We start from the raw sequence: 19,404 nt of genomic DNA, 5'->3' as shown, positions 1-19,404 counted from the left end.
GCTGAAATGGAAGATGGGATTTATATGATTAATGATACAGTGTACAACCTTATAATGCAGTAATCAGGGGTCTGGTGTTAAAATCTGGGGTCCCGAAACTTTTCACCTAATGCTATTCATATAGCTTATAAAATTAAGCTCAGATAAACCATACAAACAAGAACAGACACCACCAACCTGATTGAAATTCTAGGATCATGAGTCGCTTCACATCGCAGAGTGGCTGTGGTTCCTTTGATCACAGTGCTATCCTCAGGAGGGTGAACAATGCAAGTTCGATCTGAAAGGAACACAAGCCATAGTTGAGGTGAAATTACAGCATTTTGACTTCAGTATTCACTCAGAGAGCAGGCAACTGAACATTTGTTATTCAAAGCAAGCAGGCCATTCCTCTTCAAGTCTTTTCTGTGAAGGCTCCCCTCCCTCTAATGTCATTGTGTCAAGAAGACGTGGTAACGCTGTGGGGTGCAGAGAAGCAAAAGCAGCAGAGGGCATGAGTCCGAGTTGGCAGAGATCCCAGTAGGAAGAGTGCTAAAGCTGTACTAACTCTCACTTGTCTTGTGGTAAGCACCTATGGCAACTCCCTAAAGTCATAAGGTAGCAAGTATGTTTGTAATGCGATATGAATGAATCCAAACATACATTTAGTAAGGAAACAAGTCACACTGTTTGGAGCAGGGAAAACAAAAACAAGGAAGATCTGTGCAAAGAAGAATACACTAGAAAAATATCCAAAAAGAGGAAAACTTAAATGGCATCCTACAATCTTGTCAAATCCAGGAAAGAGGCTGAAGAAGGAGGAGTTTCTGGCAGTCTGAATTTTCCATATAAGAAAGATATGCTGTTTACTCAAATGTTTCGAAACATCTTTATTCAAGCACCTCCTGGAGACCCAGAACACAATAACTGCTGTAACTACAGCAACCAGATCTGGTGTGAAAGATCTCTGTTATGCTTAACACACAGTAGCAGCAGCAGATAGCATCAGCTGAAGCAGGTAGACAACTAGGATGAGTATAGAAGATATGTGGATAATGTTAATCAGTCCCAAATCCCTACAGAGATAATCAGGGTCTACTGAGATATCTCATCCATGCACAAGAAGTAATCATCAGCAAAATCAAGAGTTAACTTGAACTGCATGGAATTTTTAGCATTATTCTTGATGTACCTATGTATGCCTTCCAGCTTTATAATGGTGCTGTCGATACACAAATATTAGGTTATATTCACTTTTCTTTTCCCCCTGCAGTGCAGTATTAGGAACAGAAACTATCTTTAATACATATAAGATCCATGCCTTTGAGAATTAATAGGAAGTATCTCCTTTACTTGATCTACACACCTGGATATCATTCAGTTTACAACATCCTGATATGTATACCAACTCTACATTGTCAATAAGATAAATATGATGGCCATATGTCACAAGTACGTTACATTTACTGTCAGTATTGTTTTCAGGTATTCCCAGGTTCAAAAGGCAAAGTGTTGCTGATTTAACCTGCACAGTTTTGGGATTAACAAATGTCAAATATGCACCATGTGTCAGCAGCATAATCAGTACTTCAAGCACAGGAAAGGAGGGCCACAATACTTCTGTATTTATCATCATCATCTTCATTGGTTTTAATTATTTTTAGTCCCAGCTCAGGGATCATGTTTTCCTACCTTTAGTAGCAAAAAACGGGTTACACTTAAATTTAACTCATGTAGGAGTAACACAGGTGAACGTGTTGGATCAGACTCTACCCCAACAGAGGAAATAAAAAAAAAAGAGATCAAGGGCAAATAGTGAAGGACAAAATAATTTCCTGGGTTGCCCTGTGCCATGCCAATCTGTAGTATGCCAGAGTAGCTGAAGTCTGCTGTACTTTGGTTTGGCTTCCAACAGTGCCCAGGGCCACAAAGAAATACAAAGGTATGAGGAAAATCACATCTATTGTAACTGTGGCCACAACCTTAGTAACAGCATGGGCTGGTCTATACTGCCTGCAGACTCCTGGAGGCAGAAACCAACGGCAAATAGCCAGATCTACAAGTTAAAAGGTCTGATTTGCAATGCAAGATTCACCAAGGAAAAACCTGAGTAAAACTGTAATTGTGATTGAAGCTTATTTAAACACTCTTCCTTTCACAAAATATAAAAGTTTATATGCATAATTTTACAATCAAAAAAGGTATTTGCGATAGGTTTCCTAAAATAGATACATTATTCCTATTAAATCATACAAGTATCTCTATTAACAAGGAAAGCATAATTACTTATGAAAATTTCCTGAGCTTACAACAAAAACTGATTAATACTTGATTAAAGTTAGACTTTAAACAAAGCATTATCCTTACTCCACACTGTCAGCATCACAAAAGCATTCAGAGCTCCTTCAGAGTTGACTGCACAGCAAGTATAATTGCCAGCATCCTGAAGGAAAACGGGTGTTATCTGGAGCCCTCCAGATTCAAGAAGAATGAACCGAGGAATCTGAACTGAGCCACTGGCTAAGATCTGGTTTCCTGAAACACAGGAGGGAAAAACAGCGTGATTAGTGTCACGTAGATTGCACAGATTAAGCACTGCAATTCTATTCTTCCAGAAGACTATTACAGCCTATCCAGGCCACTGGCTCACAACAGCCCCACAACAAACCCTCTGCTCACAGAACCAGAGAAATGAAGAAATATGCAATGGATCTACAGAATCTCAAGAATAAGAATGGACAAGAAAATATGGATTACAGCTTTTCCACAACAACTTAATAACCGGCTACCTTTTTTCCATGAGATGGCAGGTTTTGGAGCCCCTGAAACTTCACAGGTTAGCACTGCGGTCATTCCCTCTGTAACAGTGGTATCCTCTGGAGGCTGTATAAATACCGGTTTAATGTCTAGAATCAAAAATTTAAAAAACTCAATGCATCAGTTATCAGAAAGATCCTTTACCTATTATCATGGACTACTTTACATCCACTTTTATAGAGCTGATCATGGAGAAGGACATGACAATAATACATGAAAACCTTTCAGCAGTGACTGTAACCTTTCATTATTCATCTCCTAGGAATTATCTAATTCAGTTTATTACCTACACGGAAAATAAAAATCTATCAGTGCTTGTACATGTACAAGTAAGATGGCTTACAGATGAAGGAAGATAAAGCTCAAAATGAGTGTTTGGGGGGAAGTTGAGAAATCTAGATAAACAAAACTATTTTGTTTCATCTTCATAACAGAGTTCTTTAAGACGAAAAGCAACTTGAGAAAGGAATTAACTTTGAAACTTAAATGTCAGCCAAAAGAATTTAGAACCTGAGTCTCATCCAAGACATTTTCCAAGTTTCTTTCTCTCTTATTTTCCCCCAGTCGCATTTTATTACGTTTTTTTTCTGCAGTTTCCTAGATATATATTGAACCGGGGCTGATGTATTTTCTGAGGCCAGTAGGAATTCTGGTCAGTATGTGTAAACTGCTCTTGGGCTGAAAATCAGCTTCCTGAAGTAGAGTTAAAATATTACAGAAATGCCTGTTAATAATCACTTTTAAAAGAGACTACTAGGATTTGCAATTCTTCCATAGACAAAAGTGTACTTCATTAACAAAACCATTTAATCAGACTTTTTGGCCAAAAGAAAAAAAAAAAAAAAAGACATTTAACTTGAACTTTCTTTCTTTCCCCTATTCTTTCCCCTACTAAATGTAGTTGTAGACAAAAGGCAGATAAAATGATACCATGAACAATCATGAAGCAGTAGGTCCAATTCAGAACTGAATTACATAATTTAGTTCTACTCTAATGCAAGTATAAAGGAGAGATAAAAGTATTACACAAATAACCTTTTTTTTTTTCTTTTCACTAAGTTTTCCTTTTGTAGCATGAAATAGGAGAGTTCACCTCAAGCCCCTAATGTCATGGCAAGTTTTTCTACAGGCTTCAGCAGATTGTGTTCAGGCCACAGAGGACATTTCAGGGTTACCTTACAGCTGGGGCAGCCACACTTGATGAAAATCAAGGTTCTGTGAGTCAAACTAAACAAGCACAGAGCAGTGGAGAAATCTGATGGATGTAGGGTCACCTATAGAAACGACAAGACAATTCATTGATCTCTGTTGCAGCTCCTTACTCACTAGTTACGTCCAGGTAGGTGTACGTCTGTATCTCCCCAGCTTTATTCCTAGCAAAACACTGGAAGATTCCAGCATCCTCAGGACGCAGCGCATGGATCCGCAGTCCACCACTCAGGAGTACTTTGTAGCGGGGGTTTTCCAGCTTGCTGAGGGGAACAGAGTCCTTATACCAGACCAGAGTGGGAATGGGAACACCTGAAAAAAGAAAAAAAGAATAATTTTGTTATTGGTCTTCGCACAACATGTTTTAGGTAGTCAAAATACATGGCACTGTTATGGTCATATCCCTGGCTTCCCATCCTTCCACACCAATTATTTATATTTTTACAAGCTGCTTTTGATAAATGGAGGCTGCATCTTACGTTATCAGTGGCAATAATACACTGCAGAACATGTGGGAATAAAACCAGCAAACAGTGAAAGGGGGAATGTTGAGAAAACATTATCAAATTACTTTCTTTACCCAATCATATTTCATGCTACTACAAAATAAGATTTACAGCAATTTCATGTTGAAAGCCAGAATCATGCTACTTAAACAGCAGCAATGTGGCAATGCAGCAAGTCTGTAAGACTGTTCCATCCCAAATAAGATTCCTCTGTGCTACTGAAGCTAAGATGTCAAAATAAAAAGGAAATGGCAAATTACACATAAAAAAAATGAAGTGCTTACATGGCTGTATTTGAGTGCTAATTTGGCAGCTTAGTTTGAGCTGATGTATAAACAGCATGTTGCCAACAATGGGATAGTTTTAAATTATTATTATTATTATTATTATTTATTCTCAAGCTTCACCTGTTATTTGAAAAATGCAGACATCAGGAGAAACGAAAATCCTACCCTAGATATAACTTACAGTCCCATTTATTCCTGTTTTCTTTCATGTGCATGTTCTACAAACCCTGACATGGTTATTTCACGGATATTTTTGCTGCAGTCATATTCCAGTCAGCTGGGATGAAGTGGTTGTAAATTTAGTATATACAAATAGCATGGGATTCTCTCTTCTTTGAGAGATGTTGGGGCCTAGAACAGCCATACACAGATGTTCCCGTCCCACTCCTCATATCAGACAATGTTTTATCTTTATATCCCAGAAATCCCTCCCTGGTCAAATCCAGAGGGCCCTACGCAGGGATCTGAAGTGAAGCAGATATTTTATTATGTCATTGGATAATCACAGGATCACAAGGGTATCAAAGTGATTTAAGTTATCTCAGCCCCAAACATGGCATTTTCATAATCAGTAGCTATTTTTGAAAACACATCTCACTTAAAACCTCGGAGCTTCACATTCCCTTGTAATAAGGTAAGGAACTGTGGACTTAAATTCATGGGTGAGTGAAATTTGCCCAAATAGAGCAAAGCAGGGTATCAGAAGAGCATTAAGGATGGGATGTCACTGATGAATTGAGCATTTGCAGACAATGAATTTCACTGCAATGTTGGCAATGACTTGTGGTTCTCAGAGCAAAAGCGCTACAGGAAGATCCATATCATCATCATTATAATTTTAAAAATCTTGAAGTTAAATACTATTGTATTATACTTCCATTCATACCTTCTCTCAATGTATTTACTCTCTTTATAAAGACAAAAGCTATATTAACTCCTAGAAAGAATGCACAAACAATGTATGGAATGATTGAAAAACAACATTCAATTGCTGCTGTTACTTTTATAAACACGTATCATTTACTACAATCACCTCTGATGCTTTTGTTCTGCTGATAAAATAAAATGTACTCATAATCTAGAAGGTAATCATCTCAGGAAGAAATCCACTATGTAGAGTGCATTGTCTGATAGAGAATAGATGTAGTGTGGTAGCTTGCAGTAGGCATAATTTAAATTTCATACAACAGCCCATATACAGAATTAGCGTAAATTTCAATGTTCAGAATTCTCAGTGAGAGTGTTATTCATCTCTTGAAAATCCTCCTGGGCAAATATAAATTATCACTGAGTAATGAAGAAACAGATGATGCAAAATGGAATAGTTCTCCTGATGCTGAGAAGCCTGGAAATGATTTCAAGTTTAAATAATAGCAACTCCATTTTCCCACACATTAGACTTGATAGGCACCTAGGACATAATGAAATCCTGCATTCCGTACACTCAAACCTTTAACTTTGGTGTCATACCATAAACCCCATTCTACTAACAGTATTAGCAAACCTTCTAATCCTATAATCACTGTGAGATACACCTTCCTATCACCAACTCAGCTGACAAACTGAATATTACCATCTCTATTTTTCTACGTTTTGGTCACAGATATCTTCCTCTACTCAAAGTTATGAGTCTGAATAATAGGATCTTATCTAAGCACTCTGATGTCTGTCAGCAGCATTCATTTGGGCTTTAGTGATCTTCCCAGAGAGATTTGTCTTCCAAGTTGTACACATTTTCTTTTATCATTTTGCTACCTCTTTGGCTATAAAAATGGTTAAAACCAGCTTCGTTTCTTCTCCCCCTCTCCTACCCCACAGCTTTCCTCTCCCCACACCCCCAAAGGAATTTTGCTCCTTTTCCTCTCTAAACACTTCTGGCGAAAAAATTACGAACAGAAGAAAACACTTTAAAGACCTTTTGGACTATACCTTTCCAAGCAGTTATCAGTCCTACTTTACTATTTGAGAAATTACACAGTGGCCTAAAAGACTCGTAATAATAAATAAAATAAGCTTATTTCTCAGCATCTATGCAGCACTATTCATTTTTCACAGGCGAATGAATCTAGTGTTATGGAGGAGAAGGGAAGGCAGGAGACTGAGACTCTGGTTCTGGCTTTGCCACTTTCTCTGTAACCTTGGGCAAATAATTTATGCAATCTGAGGCTCAGTTTCCCCATCTGTGAAACAGATGCTTGACTCTTTGCCAAATTTAACTTACTTAAGAACCTGGATAAAAGACTTGAAATATTCACTGTGTCATTTTTGTTATTTATTTTGTATAGCCTTCTGTAGATCCCAGTGGGCTACTGGGGAATCCCAAAAGCATCTTTCCATCTACTTGTCTAAACAGGTAGAACTAAAGTCCAATTAACTGCACTCCCTGGACACCAGCACCGCTGCCTGCAGCTCTAAACTTTCTATAAGCAAATAAGAAAAAGCATTTCAAGGAAACCCATTGAAAATGCAGGCAGCATCAGCGACTGCTGAAAGATATACAGCAGAGCATGGTTACTGCGCAGTCTGATACACTGAAACTCCATTACAGGGAAGTATAAAGCTAGTCTGTGCAAGCTGCAATTTTATTTACAGTTAGTCTCTGCTTATACTGTGAAATTAATCTGTCTCTCACACATTCAAAGTGCACCAAGACTTGGCAAATGGGCTTTGTGCACATGACTTGATGGGGCTGGGGAAATACAATCTGTTTTCCTATTTGTAGCAAAGGTACAGGGCAGCTTTGCAGTTCCCCTGGTGCTTTATTCTCGCTCCTAGCTTGGAGCAGGGAGACAGCAACCTTCATTTACCCCTCTTTTTAAATCCTGGCAATTGCCAGATTTGTGTAATAATGGATCAAAACGCCTCTATGTTTAATACTAGTACCTGCCCCTTACAAGTCTGTGTTACAGATACTCATCAAAACAATCCACATGAAGACAGGTTTCCATGCTCCTGCACTGCATTCATCAGATGCACACTAGAAGAGTTCAGCAGAAATAAATCATTTTCTCTAGTAGGAGTTCCCATATCTCCAATAAGACCTCATCTACTGAGAATGCTTGTGAGTGCCCTATTAATCCCCTTGGGAGCTAAACTGCTCAAAGGAAGAGCTGGGGTAGAAGGGTTAGAAGTCAACCTCTTCTTTCCCTAATTCCTCCAGGTTATGGGTTGTTCTTTTTTTTTTTTGTGATACCTGAAAAACATTTGAGACAGCAGATAGGTTTTTTCAGTGACAGTGAGATAGTCCAGAAATTCGTCAAATAGGTGTGTAGGATCAAAACATTTCTAAAAAAAAAAATCTCAGAATGTTCTGTAAACTCAATTTCTCTAATGATACAACACTTAGTTTTAATTCTGCTACTTGAAAAATCTTCTCCAATAAAAAAATGCCAATATGTTTGCCATACCACACGGTGAAACATAAAGTTGGTGTCACATGGCCAGAATAAATGTCTGTCTCGTCACTTTTCTTTCCTTTGAAATTGTGTTGTCTTGGAGGCTGAGGCACAAAATGCAAGAACAGCCCAAGGACAAAATTCTATTTCCACCTTCTCAGCTCCAGTAATCTGTGCTTTAGCTGAGCCAGAGGTTGAATACACACAGCTGTGTTTCATAGTCCTTACTGGATTTTTCTTCCATAAATTTTGTTAGTTTTTCTAAATAGTTTTTATTTCTGATCTTAACTACTGCCTGGACCAATGACCTCCACAGTTTATGTTTTCTGAAAAAGTACTATCTTTCCTTTATCCTACATTTCCTACCTGAAAATTTAGCTACGTGCCTCCTCTACTTCTTGCACTAAGCAATACAGGATCATCTTCTCCTACTCACCTTCCCATATGGCACCCGTCCTTCAGTCATCTCTTTTGCAAAGTCAATTTATTTTTTCATTATTCAAAAACCACAGTAGACCTCTAATTATACCATTCCTACTTTTTTGTGTCTTCTCTAGTTTCTCTACATCTCTCTCTCCAATAGAGTGATTAGAACTGTGTGAAGCGTTTGAGATGGGAGTGCTGCCCGATGGATTCATACAGTGACATTCTCTTATTTTTTCTCTATTCCTTTCTTCGCAGTACCTCACATTTTGAACCGTGGCTTGGCACTGAACTGATGTTTTCAGAAGACATACCTTTTCTGCACAGTAATAGGTGATTTCATGTCTGTCAATAATTTCATCTGCCAGTTTATTGTCCAGTCAGTTCAAATCATCAGAACCTTCTGCGACTATTTTGCAGTCAGTTTTAATGTTGACTATCTTGAATAATTTTATATAATCAGCAAACATTGTCATCTTGTTATTCACCCTCTTTTCCAGGGCATTTACGAGTATGTTGAACAGCACAGGTTCCAGCATAGATTCCCAGGGAATTCCACTGACAGCCGGTCCTGCTGTGTTTTGTTTAAAAAGCTATTAATTAACAAGACCTTGTCTCTTAGAGCCTGATAGCTTCATTTCTATAAGAGCCTTTTGGTAAGAGACCTCATCAAGGGCTTACTGAAATTCTAAATCAACCAGAGCACCCTTACACACATGCTTGCTTATCGCACTAACATATTTGCAAAGCTTCCCTCTAGAAAAGCAGGTTCACTCTTTCCTACATAAAGCATAAAAAAATGCTTAAATCATAGTGGAAATAATATAATTATTATATTTATTATATAAAGAATATCTTTATTGGCTCTGATCTGGAGAAAGAACTCATCCAAACAAGCTGTTAGTTAAGTTTGGGTGTTTTTTTTAATCAAGGTAGTGTACTTTTTACCTAAGGATCTCATGGTATTTTTGTATGTATTGCTTGTTACACTCAGCATCAGGGAAAGTGAGACAACAAAAAGTTCATTCGCTTGCCGAAGTCATGTAGCAATTTGGTGACATAGACAAACCTGCTCTTATCACAAGACTACGATGCCTCCTATCTTACTAGAGTGCTAAAATAGGTGGTACTTCTACTTGTCTGGAACTAAATCTTAAAAACTATTTTGGTTTAGGTGGAATTCAAGACATTTGAAGCATTTTATGTTATTAAAACATAAAATTATTTTATGCCAATTAAAAACTGTCTGTAATAGCCCTCCTGTAGAATTCTTAACTACACTTAAATGTCAGAGTTGCTGACATTTCTATTCAGTATAAAAGTTCCATAATTTTTAGAAAAAAGGACATTTGAATTGTTGAAAATATTGACTGTTTGCATTGCAAGTGATGGGTTCCGTAACTATACTTTTACCTCAGCTAATTTTCTGGCTCAAGACGTTAATGTCTGTTTTATAGCGACAACTATGAAGCAAAGGCAGGCTACCAGCGGGAAAGGAGCAGGAGTTGACTTGCCCAACAGACAAATACGAACGTGCCGGCATTACTCATGTCTAAACTAAACTACAAGGACTGCCCAATTTTCCAAGGGCAAAGGCCATCCCTCTCCCTTGTACCTGGGATCTGTGATAATTAGCAATAATGCAGAAGCCTCAAAACATTAAAAGTTTGTATAAGATGCTTTCTTCAGAACTGGATATACATGTATCATTCATCCAAGTCTGAACCCTTCTGCACACTCACCTATCGCCTGGCACAGGATGTCCACGTCTTTCTCCACTTCAGCCAAAATCATGCTCTCGGGCTCAGCCGTAAAATATGGTGGTTCTTTAGAACAGGGAAAGAAAACAGAAGTAAACAAACAAAGGCACAGCAAAATGAAATATAGGCGTTGATTTAAAGATAGTCATCATATAATCTCTCCACATGCATTGTATTTAATAGACTGTTACAAACAGACTAGCTTGTCTAAGTTTGTCTCTATTTGGAGGCACTTTTTGGGGGAGTAAAAGCATCATTAAAGGCAACAATTTTTTGCTATGCTGAGCACGAATTCCAAACAGTCAAGTCAATGTAAGGTAAAATTTAGGGGTTTGCACTGCAAATTAATACTCAGAGCAGGGGCTACTTTTCATTTTATAGGTCTGAATCATGGAACGTTTTAATTCTTTGTTCAGAAGGGCTCTCCCGAGAGGTTTATAAAGGTTTATATTTACAACATAGCTTTTTATAGGATAGTTTGCTTCAGTATCTAAACTAAATTCCACCTTGTGAAGGCATGAAGCATGTCAGATAAAGTGCCATAGCATGTCAGAGAACCAACACCAGAAGATAACTGCAGCATAATTAAAAAAATTCTTTTCAACTGTTTTATTTCTTGAAAGCAAACAGATTTAATGCTTTAATTGAAGTTATAGTAATAATCATAAAAATCCACACTTTATCATTAGGACTAAAGAAAAGATATTAGACGTTTAATTAAACAGAGACAAGATTCCAGAAATTGTAGAGTATGCTGTCATGTAACTCTTTCTTCCACACAGCATAAAATTGAAGAGCATCGCGTCAAAGTCCCACAGGCATTAAGGTTGCAGTAATTATCATGGTAACTAAAAACTGTCATAGTCTGTTCAATGCAATTATCATCTGAGTACTGTTTTTGGAAGCATTTTATTTGATTATAACTAGAGTGCTATTGTACCATAGACAAACTCACTGGTAAGTTTTAGAAAATACAGAAAAGACAATGTAAGTAACTTGTGAGGACAAGTTACTTGTATTTTCATTTCAAGGAAATCACACATGTTTCAGAAAACATAGTAAGCTACAAGATTGAAGGTCATCTGAGCTGACCTTCTCTCAAATCTCTTCACCAACCACATCTGAAAACCAGATGTGCAGTTTGTATTATTGATAGAACATTGGTATTCTCATAAATAAAAACAAAATCACATAATTTTATCCTGCAAAATCTTATTTCTCCTGCTACCACCTGTAGTATAGCAAGCGTTGCTATCATTTCACAGCGATGACATAACGTGCCAGCAGGTACACATCAGTAAGCACCAGATTAGAACGCAAAACCCCCTTTCCCAGCAGTCCTTCCCCCTAACTACAATAAAATACTTGCTTGAGTGTACAGAACTGGGGTCTCATTTGAACACCAATGGATATTACAATTCTGTACTCATTCCAAATAAAGTCAATCAATATTAGTCCTCAAAATCCTGTGCAGAGGAGGAGGTGAGGTTGCAAAATAGCCTGGAATACTCATTTACCCAGAAAAACCAATAAAACAAGCTACCTGATTTATTACATTCTAATAATATACATGTGTTAACATTATTGATCCTCACTGCCTAAATATAAAGCTATTAATAAACATGCATAATAAGTTGTGATTTATTGCATATGATCTCATGCGTTAATCTAAACAACAAATTGAAAAGCTGAACATTTAACTGAAATTCACTGATAGCACACTGTTTGACGTGTTTGATCAACTAAGTTGCTGAGTCCTCTGCAATTCATCTAAGTCCATGTTTAACTCTGAGTACATTCTTGCTTCTCATGCCATTCTCCAAGCCTTGTCTGATGTTTTCCTTGAGCTCCACTTTCCAGAATTTTATCTTTTTAATTCCCAAACTTTTAGCCTTATGTCTTGCTTATGTACCTGTGGACACACAAGTAAGTGCTCATCTGTCCATCTCTCAAAGTAAAATTTGAATCTTTTGTTCTATGGCAATTTAATCTGATTGTGAGGGGAGACAAAGGGAAAAGGTGGCCAAAGCAGCGCAGGAGCAAGACAGCATCCAGACACGTATCCTCACATCCATTCACTTGTAACTTTGGGCTGCTTCTATGGATGTCTCTTCAGTCAGTGAGGTTCAAGTGTATTTTCCTCTTTTTAGGGAGTTCCTAACTGCACATCTTCCACCCTCCCCTTTATAAGGCACTCTGACCTTAACGGGCCAATTTCTAAACTTGGCAACCTTCAGCTACCAGCTCTCAAACTTCGTCCTAGATCAGCAACATATTCACACACCAGTGATAAATTTGCAGATTTATCTTCAACATGGGCCTGCAGTCCAGCTGCAAGCACTTAATGTGACCTCAAAGATGCTAGTGCTTCTATGACCATTGCTTATATGCTGCTGTTGCACACAGCTTCTGCAGTTATACTTGGCATATTTATACAGTCTGCTTTCCCAGTGTGTCTCCCAAAATCCTATCCTACAATCTGTGCTCCTTCCTTTAAATCCCATACAGGCTGTTATGCCACCCTCGAAGAAACTTATTACATTAAGAGATGCTTAGGTGAGCAGGTATCAAGCAATGAATTACCTGACAAGGAACTGGAAGTCAGTGACAACTGTCACTTAGCAAATGGGATGTGATGTTATTACGGAAGACTCACATCAGCTTTTTTTGAAAGAAGCAGGGAGAAACGGAAGCAGACAAGACAGAAAAAGAGCAGGAACAGCAAAAAGATGCAATCTAAAGGCCACAGACAACTCCCAGAGGACTTTCAGGGTGTAGGTGTGCCAGCAAATATGATTTCCAGTCTTCATCAAGCCCAGACCCACCTTTTCCCTTACACTAAAGCCTGCTGAACTCAATTCTCACAGCCATTCCAGCAGCTGGAAGCCCTGCAAAATGCTACAATTGACATACAGGGGTCGAGAGGCTGAGGCAACAACTGTCCATAGAGGAGTCAGATCTTATTCTTGTGTGATAAGCACAGATATAGAAAACCTTCCAAAAGCAACTCTACTGATTGTTAACTACCTGCTTCTGCTGCCTGGAGATAGAGACAAGCCTGGGTGGGAAGACAAGGGTAATTCATAAGGGAATTCTGGAAGATCTAGAATACCACATGGACAACAGTGCTGTGGTATCCCAAGTCTAATATATACATCGAAAATTAGTCTTGGTGATTTAAGGTATGAGAGAATCACAGCAGTATTGGTGTAGATATACTCTTAGGGCTTTGAGGGAAATGAAACAGTGATTTCCATGCAAGCTGTCCTGCTTTTCCATGTGTTTTTTGCATGTGTCTTATGCTAGCAACATGGATGCTCAAAAGGTCCTTTGCAGTGAGGGTCTATGACTTCAACAGAACTCAGGCTGTGGACGAAATAGCCCTAGTTAGAGGTGCTAGACAACTGAATCTAGGCTCCTCACTTTTCAGATGAGTCAGATGTATCATGTGCACATCAGGTGTGTGCCTGAGGGCCTGTAGACCCAGCATAATTTCCAAGTGAAAAATTCAGGGTATCTCACTTTGGGTGCTATACTCCACCTGGTGAATAACTATCAGAAAGAGGCCATAAAAATGCAGTAATATTTATAGGGGTCAGATAGCATTCTGAAGGGGCATTCTGGCTGGCTGTATATATGACTCTACTGCATACTTATAAGGCTTGGTTTGAATCACACAGTCTGAATTTGAACATTTATTGTTGTAGGCAATAATCATGTGTTGAAATTTAATGTTTGGTGAAATTACAATGTCTTCCAAACTATATAACATGCCAGACACAAGCCCCCAGACACAGCGATTTCTAGGAATGACAGTAGTCTGTTGGTATCAGGCCAAACATTTAAATTTTTTTGAAATTATAGAATCACAATAGTTAGAATAGGAAAGGACCCATTACACCGAATTCACCCTGCTGGCAGTGCAGCGTGTTATGCAATGAGAAGGGTCACATCTCATATTACACTGAAAGAAACAGATACTGTATTGTTCGGATATTGTATTAGTGTTTGACTGATCTTAACTAAAAGGTCAAGAACAAGCAAAGGGGAAAAAGAATATTTGAATATAAATGCCTGCTTTTAATAGTTGTTGAGGGTTTCAGGGGTTTTTCGCACTACAGACATCATTGAAAAGATAGCCTCTCTGAAAAGCCCTTGGGAGCCTGCAAAATTTGATACTGTTCTAACTTCCCCCACGCAGAGTTACATGGTCACTGATTTTAACATTCAAAAGATAGCAGTCAGCATCCATTACATACCCTTCAAGCTGCATTGGAGATGTGTGACCTAATCCTAGATACATACATGAAAGTCAGAAAGAACAGAGAAAGCCCCAGGGGCTCCTCCAAAGCTGAAATTCCTGCATCACTCAGAAATGCAGGCCTGCATATTTAAGAGGAAGACTGAACCTTAAACATGGAAGCCTTTCTCTAGCATTTCCATAAACTCATTTATTTGGTGAATATCCTGTAAAGAAAGGGGAACTGCAAACCTGAGAGTCCCTTGTAGGTACAAAGTCCATAACTCCAGACAGTAGATCAGACTGTCCATGCTGAGAGAAGCCACATTGTATATGCAGGTATAACAAGTTCCTTGAAGCAGGATTTTTCTTTGCATGAATATCAGGTTAAAACAGAAAGAGATGAAAAGGTACTCTTAGTTTCTTGCTACTACCCGTACTGCAAGCTGCAGTCTGTGTGTTCTAAAACCTTATAGCAGCACAGGGAACACGTCTCCTGTTTGCAGAGCTGAAAGAAGAAGGAACTTCTCCTGAATGTCAGAGACACAACTAGACTCCCCAGAAGTCCCATTACTTCACTCTGGTATAGATCCTGTGTGCATTTGGGGCCAAGGCGACATGTCTGCGTCCATCTCAAGAACCTCTGAGGCTCGCCAAATCAAAACTTGCCAACATTTCTCTGCTTTGAGCCCAAACTGAAGTTCAGGCATGTCCAAAGACATTTTATATTACAGTTTTCCTGAAACTCTTATTCTTTTCTTATGAACAGTACACGAACACAGTCATCACAGTCTTTTCTTAAACACAATACATGAACACAATCATCATGGAAAAATTCTTTGCTCTGCTTTCAAGACATCATTTGTAGTGTTTCAAAGTGTCTAAGCTAGAGCCACGAGAGCTATTGTTTCCAGAGATCTGAGCACAAGGTATCAAGGTGGCTAGCTGCAGAGGAAAATAACTTCTGTTCTGGCAGTTGTATATACCTTCAATGCAAATTCATGGACAATGGCAATGCACAAAGAAGGCCCTTCTGCACCTCCACACTTGCTCCTGGAGAAGTTCAGTGAAGGAGGAACAGTGCTATAGTTCATCTCAGAGCCTAGCCCGGTGGGCCCTCCACATTAAAATCAGAATTTTTCTGATGTGTTCCTGAATCCCATGATCCCATAAGCTGTACCCATACCTGATGAGAACCAGGGTAGCCTTTAAGAGAGGGACCCACCTACCACGCTCCCCTATTGTCCTATTTTCAGAAAGAAATCCATCCAGCTGGGATGTAAAAATTCTTTCTAGGAAACACCAAGATGAGACTAACACGTCTATTAATGTAGTTATTCTGGGCACAAAACTGCTCCAAAAAGAAGGGAAGCCCTCTACTGTGATTCTGCTTTATTCCATCCTACTCCTTTGGCCAGGCCAACAGGGCTTCAACACCTCATCACACCAGGCCATTCTTTCTACTTGTTTTTCTCCTCAGATTGTTCAGATTTTACTTTCTGACTGCATCTGATTTAAAGAGCATTATGGATTTCAGGTAGTGGAAGGGTTTCATTCCTCATTTTCTTAAGCTTCTAAAATTCATAATTTCCCATAGAATAATCACTTAAAAAATGACTATTGCAATTTGTAGCTAACGGAACTTGCAGAACTGGAGCAAAAGAATTTAAGATTAGCTCAGTTTTCAAATTGGTTTGCTCATGAGAAGACTCCTTAAATTACTTAATCTTCAAACTGTTAGTGATAAAACAAATGTGCTCTTATCTAATCTGCAACAAATCTTTCCCAAACTGTTACTCTGCCAACTGAGGAACATGCTACCCTTTAAAAATTTATAACAACTGCAGCTAATAAAACCAGGGTTTGGAACCATCTCAGTTTATCTTTGCTGGAACAATATGAAGATGTCAGAAAGCTCTTTGACACATTCAGAAGAAAATTGCAGTGCAGCACAAGACTAGAGGATTTTCTTCTTGCTTATCCAGTACTACTTTATTACATTAGAGATTCAGATTTTTCAAATATTATTGTGATTTTCATTTACAAACTGAGATGTACTCTCAGAAATATTCAGAAAAAAATTCAGAGCTAATATTGTAGGTCACAAATAATAATTTGAACTGAGTACATGCCTTTGTACTCAGTTCCACTGCCTTCTAATAAAGCCCTTGTCACCATGTGAGCCCACACCAAAGTTATGTGGCTTCCCTTAGCTGGGGAAGGCAAGGACTGATATATTTATGTAAAAGCTTTGATTAACTCGGTATTTGTGATATCTTTGATGCATCTTTTTATCACTACCCCTATTCTACCTGTTAATAGCAAAATATTTTTTTCTATTAATCCACAAAAGCTCTCATTACCATACTATTGAGTAAACATAAACAAACCTCTTCTATTAACACAATTTCCCTTTTCTGTTAGTCAAGGCCCCTTATTAAGTCTACACTGTGTTATTCTCCCAAGAAGTACAGCTCATTATCAGGTCACTATCAATTTGTACGCACTACAAATATTTTATACATGCAAATGGACAAGCATACTTGATTCTCTATAAGTACTACTCCAATAGACTATGAGGGATACACTGCAAAGATCCTTAGGTTTCAATCTTGTCTGCACTTTCCTCTAGAACCTGTCCCTTGACTAATTAAACGATGGCCAGATCCATCCAAGAACTGTAAGGCTGAACAGAAGTTACGCATTAACTACTAATCGTTTGATTTGGCTTCCTGTTTAGAATTAGAGATCCATCGTGCAGCTCAAGAAACTCATAAATAAAGAAATCTATCAGGCTTTGCTGACACATTGAGTAAACACCTGCAACTGAAGTGTCTTGTTCCTTCAGAAGGAAATAAAAGTAATTGGTAACCAATTTGTTTCTGCTTTCTTTCATCTGCTTGTTCTTATCTACAGGCCTTTTCATAACTTCACTCCCTGACAGCCCCCTAAAACTGCGTAAGAAATAAATAAAACATTTAAAAATAAGAGAGCTGGTAAGCTACTAAGAAAAGGCAGCACTGCTAGTTTAATATGATTCCCCAATGATTGTTTCTCAGTTTTATTGTAACTGTATTTAAGGATCTTTCACATTAACCGAGAGGCTGCTTTAAGTATTGCATTAGGCTGGATCTGACAGCATAGCAGCAAAGTTAAACTAGTTACAATAAAATCTTATGAATAAGGAAGAGTTTAAAAAAAACATAAATAAGTGAAATCTGTCTCTGCTGCTTAAAGGGAAGGGAAGCCATGAGGTAGTAATTCTAAGAAACAGAGTACAAAGAAAAAGACTGGAACCAAACTTCATCCAGTAGGTAATAAATATAATAGAGACACAGTGCTACAAATGAACCTGGAACAGAGCTTTGTAGAGAGAAGAGCTGTTTTCTCATTTAGCATGAACTACTATAAATTGCTTTAGTAGAACACAGACCATACAGCAGTCTTTAAAATTGTATTTTCAGAAGGCTAAAAGAGTGTAGAGAATTGCGTGCTGAATTCCCTCTGCAACGCACTAAAGAAATGCATGTGCATGAATTCTGATCAATGCTGAGACTTGTACCATTGCCAGAGCAATAACCTCTCCAGGACACTTACACAGTTATTACTGGGACTATTACCTAAAAGCTAGACTTTACACAGTCAGCTCTGGCTTAAAACATCTAAATGTCTCTGTTTTAAAATGTCTCTCTTATTCTAAAAGTCCTAAAAAACTCTACACTGTGTGCAGTGTGCTAATTTGCTTTATTGTATTGGATCTGACATGCACAGTAACTACCATTTCCAAACGACAACCTCCTTGCTGCAGCAAAACTCCAACACAGAGGAAACAGGCAGGGAAAGGCATCAATGTCGCCTTAAAAATATTAAGTTCAGAGTTTCCCTTGGAGTCAAAGGTCTGTCACGTAGCACCGATTTCAACGGTTTGTCCTTCTCCCTTTTGTTACCTCAGTAATGATATCGGCCTGCCTGTGTGCTCAGGAATGTCCTTGGCCCCCTGACTGGCACTTGCAACACACAACGCACAGAAGTGCTCCTAAAAGTCTTCTTGTGGAAATACAGGCACTTGACATATTAAAACTAGATGTAAGCAAGCTGGGAGTTAATCAGGGTTTAAGGCATCTAAAAGCCAAGATGTAGAAGCTGCCCAATAAGGATTTTACTACTGTATTTCCCCAACTTCTGATTAAATGTATAGTTTCACAGGGGATTCAGAATCACATCAGTGGTTAAAAAAAAAATATCTATTTGATGAATTTATATTCATGGAGAAGAACAGCTGAATTAATTTGGAAGATAACCCTCTTTCACCTCCTTTGTTCTGTTCTCCAAAGAAAGGTTCAAATGTAAGGTCAATGAAATATTAAAATATCAATTTTATTTCCTATTATACCTCAGTCCTGAGCCTGTTTTGCTAAAAAACACATTGCCTTGAGAATTACCCATTATAGAAACGAAGGCTTTCGCTCTTGCTGGTTCCTCTGTGCTCTCTTTCAATTTTGCTTCACAGAAGTACATCCCCACATCAGCAGAGGTTGGGTTGGCGATAGTGAGTCGTCTCCCAAAACTGCTAATGCCACTGGTTATTTTTACTCCATTTCTCTTCCAGGTCATGCTTAGTCTCTCAAGAGGTCTGCCAAGGTTTAAAAACAACACACAAGAATACAACAATAAAACATACATATTACAGAATAGTCTTGTCTGCAGTTATATAGAAATTATAAAACTTCTGTAAGTTTTCCTATATCTATTAAGAAGTAAATGTATATGTGTGTATATATATATGTA

At 38.2% G+C, this 19,404-nt stretch overlaps 1 protein-coding gene across 9 annotated transcripts in view; it reads right to left on the bottom strand.

The window, feature by feature from the left end:
* Nucleotides 1-19,404, bottom strand: part of SDK1 (sidekick cell adhesion molecule 1) — a 424,191-nt gene that overhangs the window by 139,818 nt on the left and 264,969 nt on the right. For all 9 annotated transcript variants that reach the window (XM_087732480.1, XM_087732484.1, XM_087732481.1 and 6 more), the window contains 6 exons: nucleotides 19,059-19,249; nucleotides 10,359-10,442; nucleotides 4,123-4,317; nucleotides 2,769-2,885; nucleotides 2,347-2,514; nucleotides 178-280 (listed from right to left, as the gene is read on the bottom strand). In XM_087732480.1, the coding sequence (XP_087588606.1) occupies nucleotides 178-280; nucleotides 2,347-2,514; nucleotides 2,769-2,885; nucleotides 4,123-4,317; nucleotides 10,359-10,442; nucleotides 19,059-19,249 (858 nt within the window). The remainder of the gene's footprint in view (nucleotides 1-177; nucleotides 281-2,346; nucleotides 2,515-2,768; nucleotides 2,886-4,122; nucleotides 4,318-10,358; nucleotides 10,443-19,058; nucleotides 19,250-19,404) is intronic.

Source organism: Nipponia nippon, unplaced genomic scaffold, assembly GCF_047370975.1.
Source record: "Nipponia nippon isolate SJK-2023a ecotype South Korea unplaced genomic scaffold, ASM4737097v1 scaffold_5, whole genome shotgun sequence".
NCBI classification, from domain to species: domain Eukaryota; kingdom Metazoa; phylum Chordata; class Aves; order Pelecaniformes; family Threskiornithidae; genus Nipponia; species Nipponia nippon.
The sequence above is the reverse complement of the archived record's forward strand: the minus strand, read 5'-3'. Positions and strand labels throughout refer to the sequence as shown.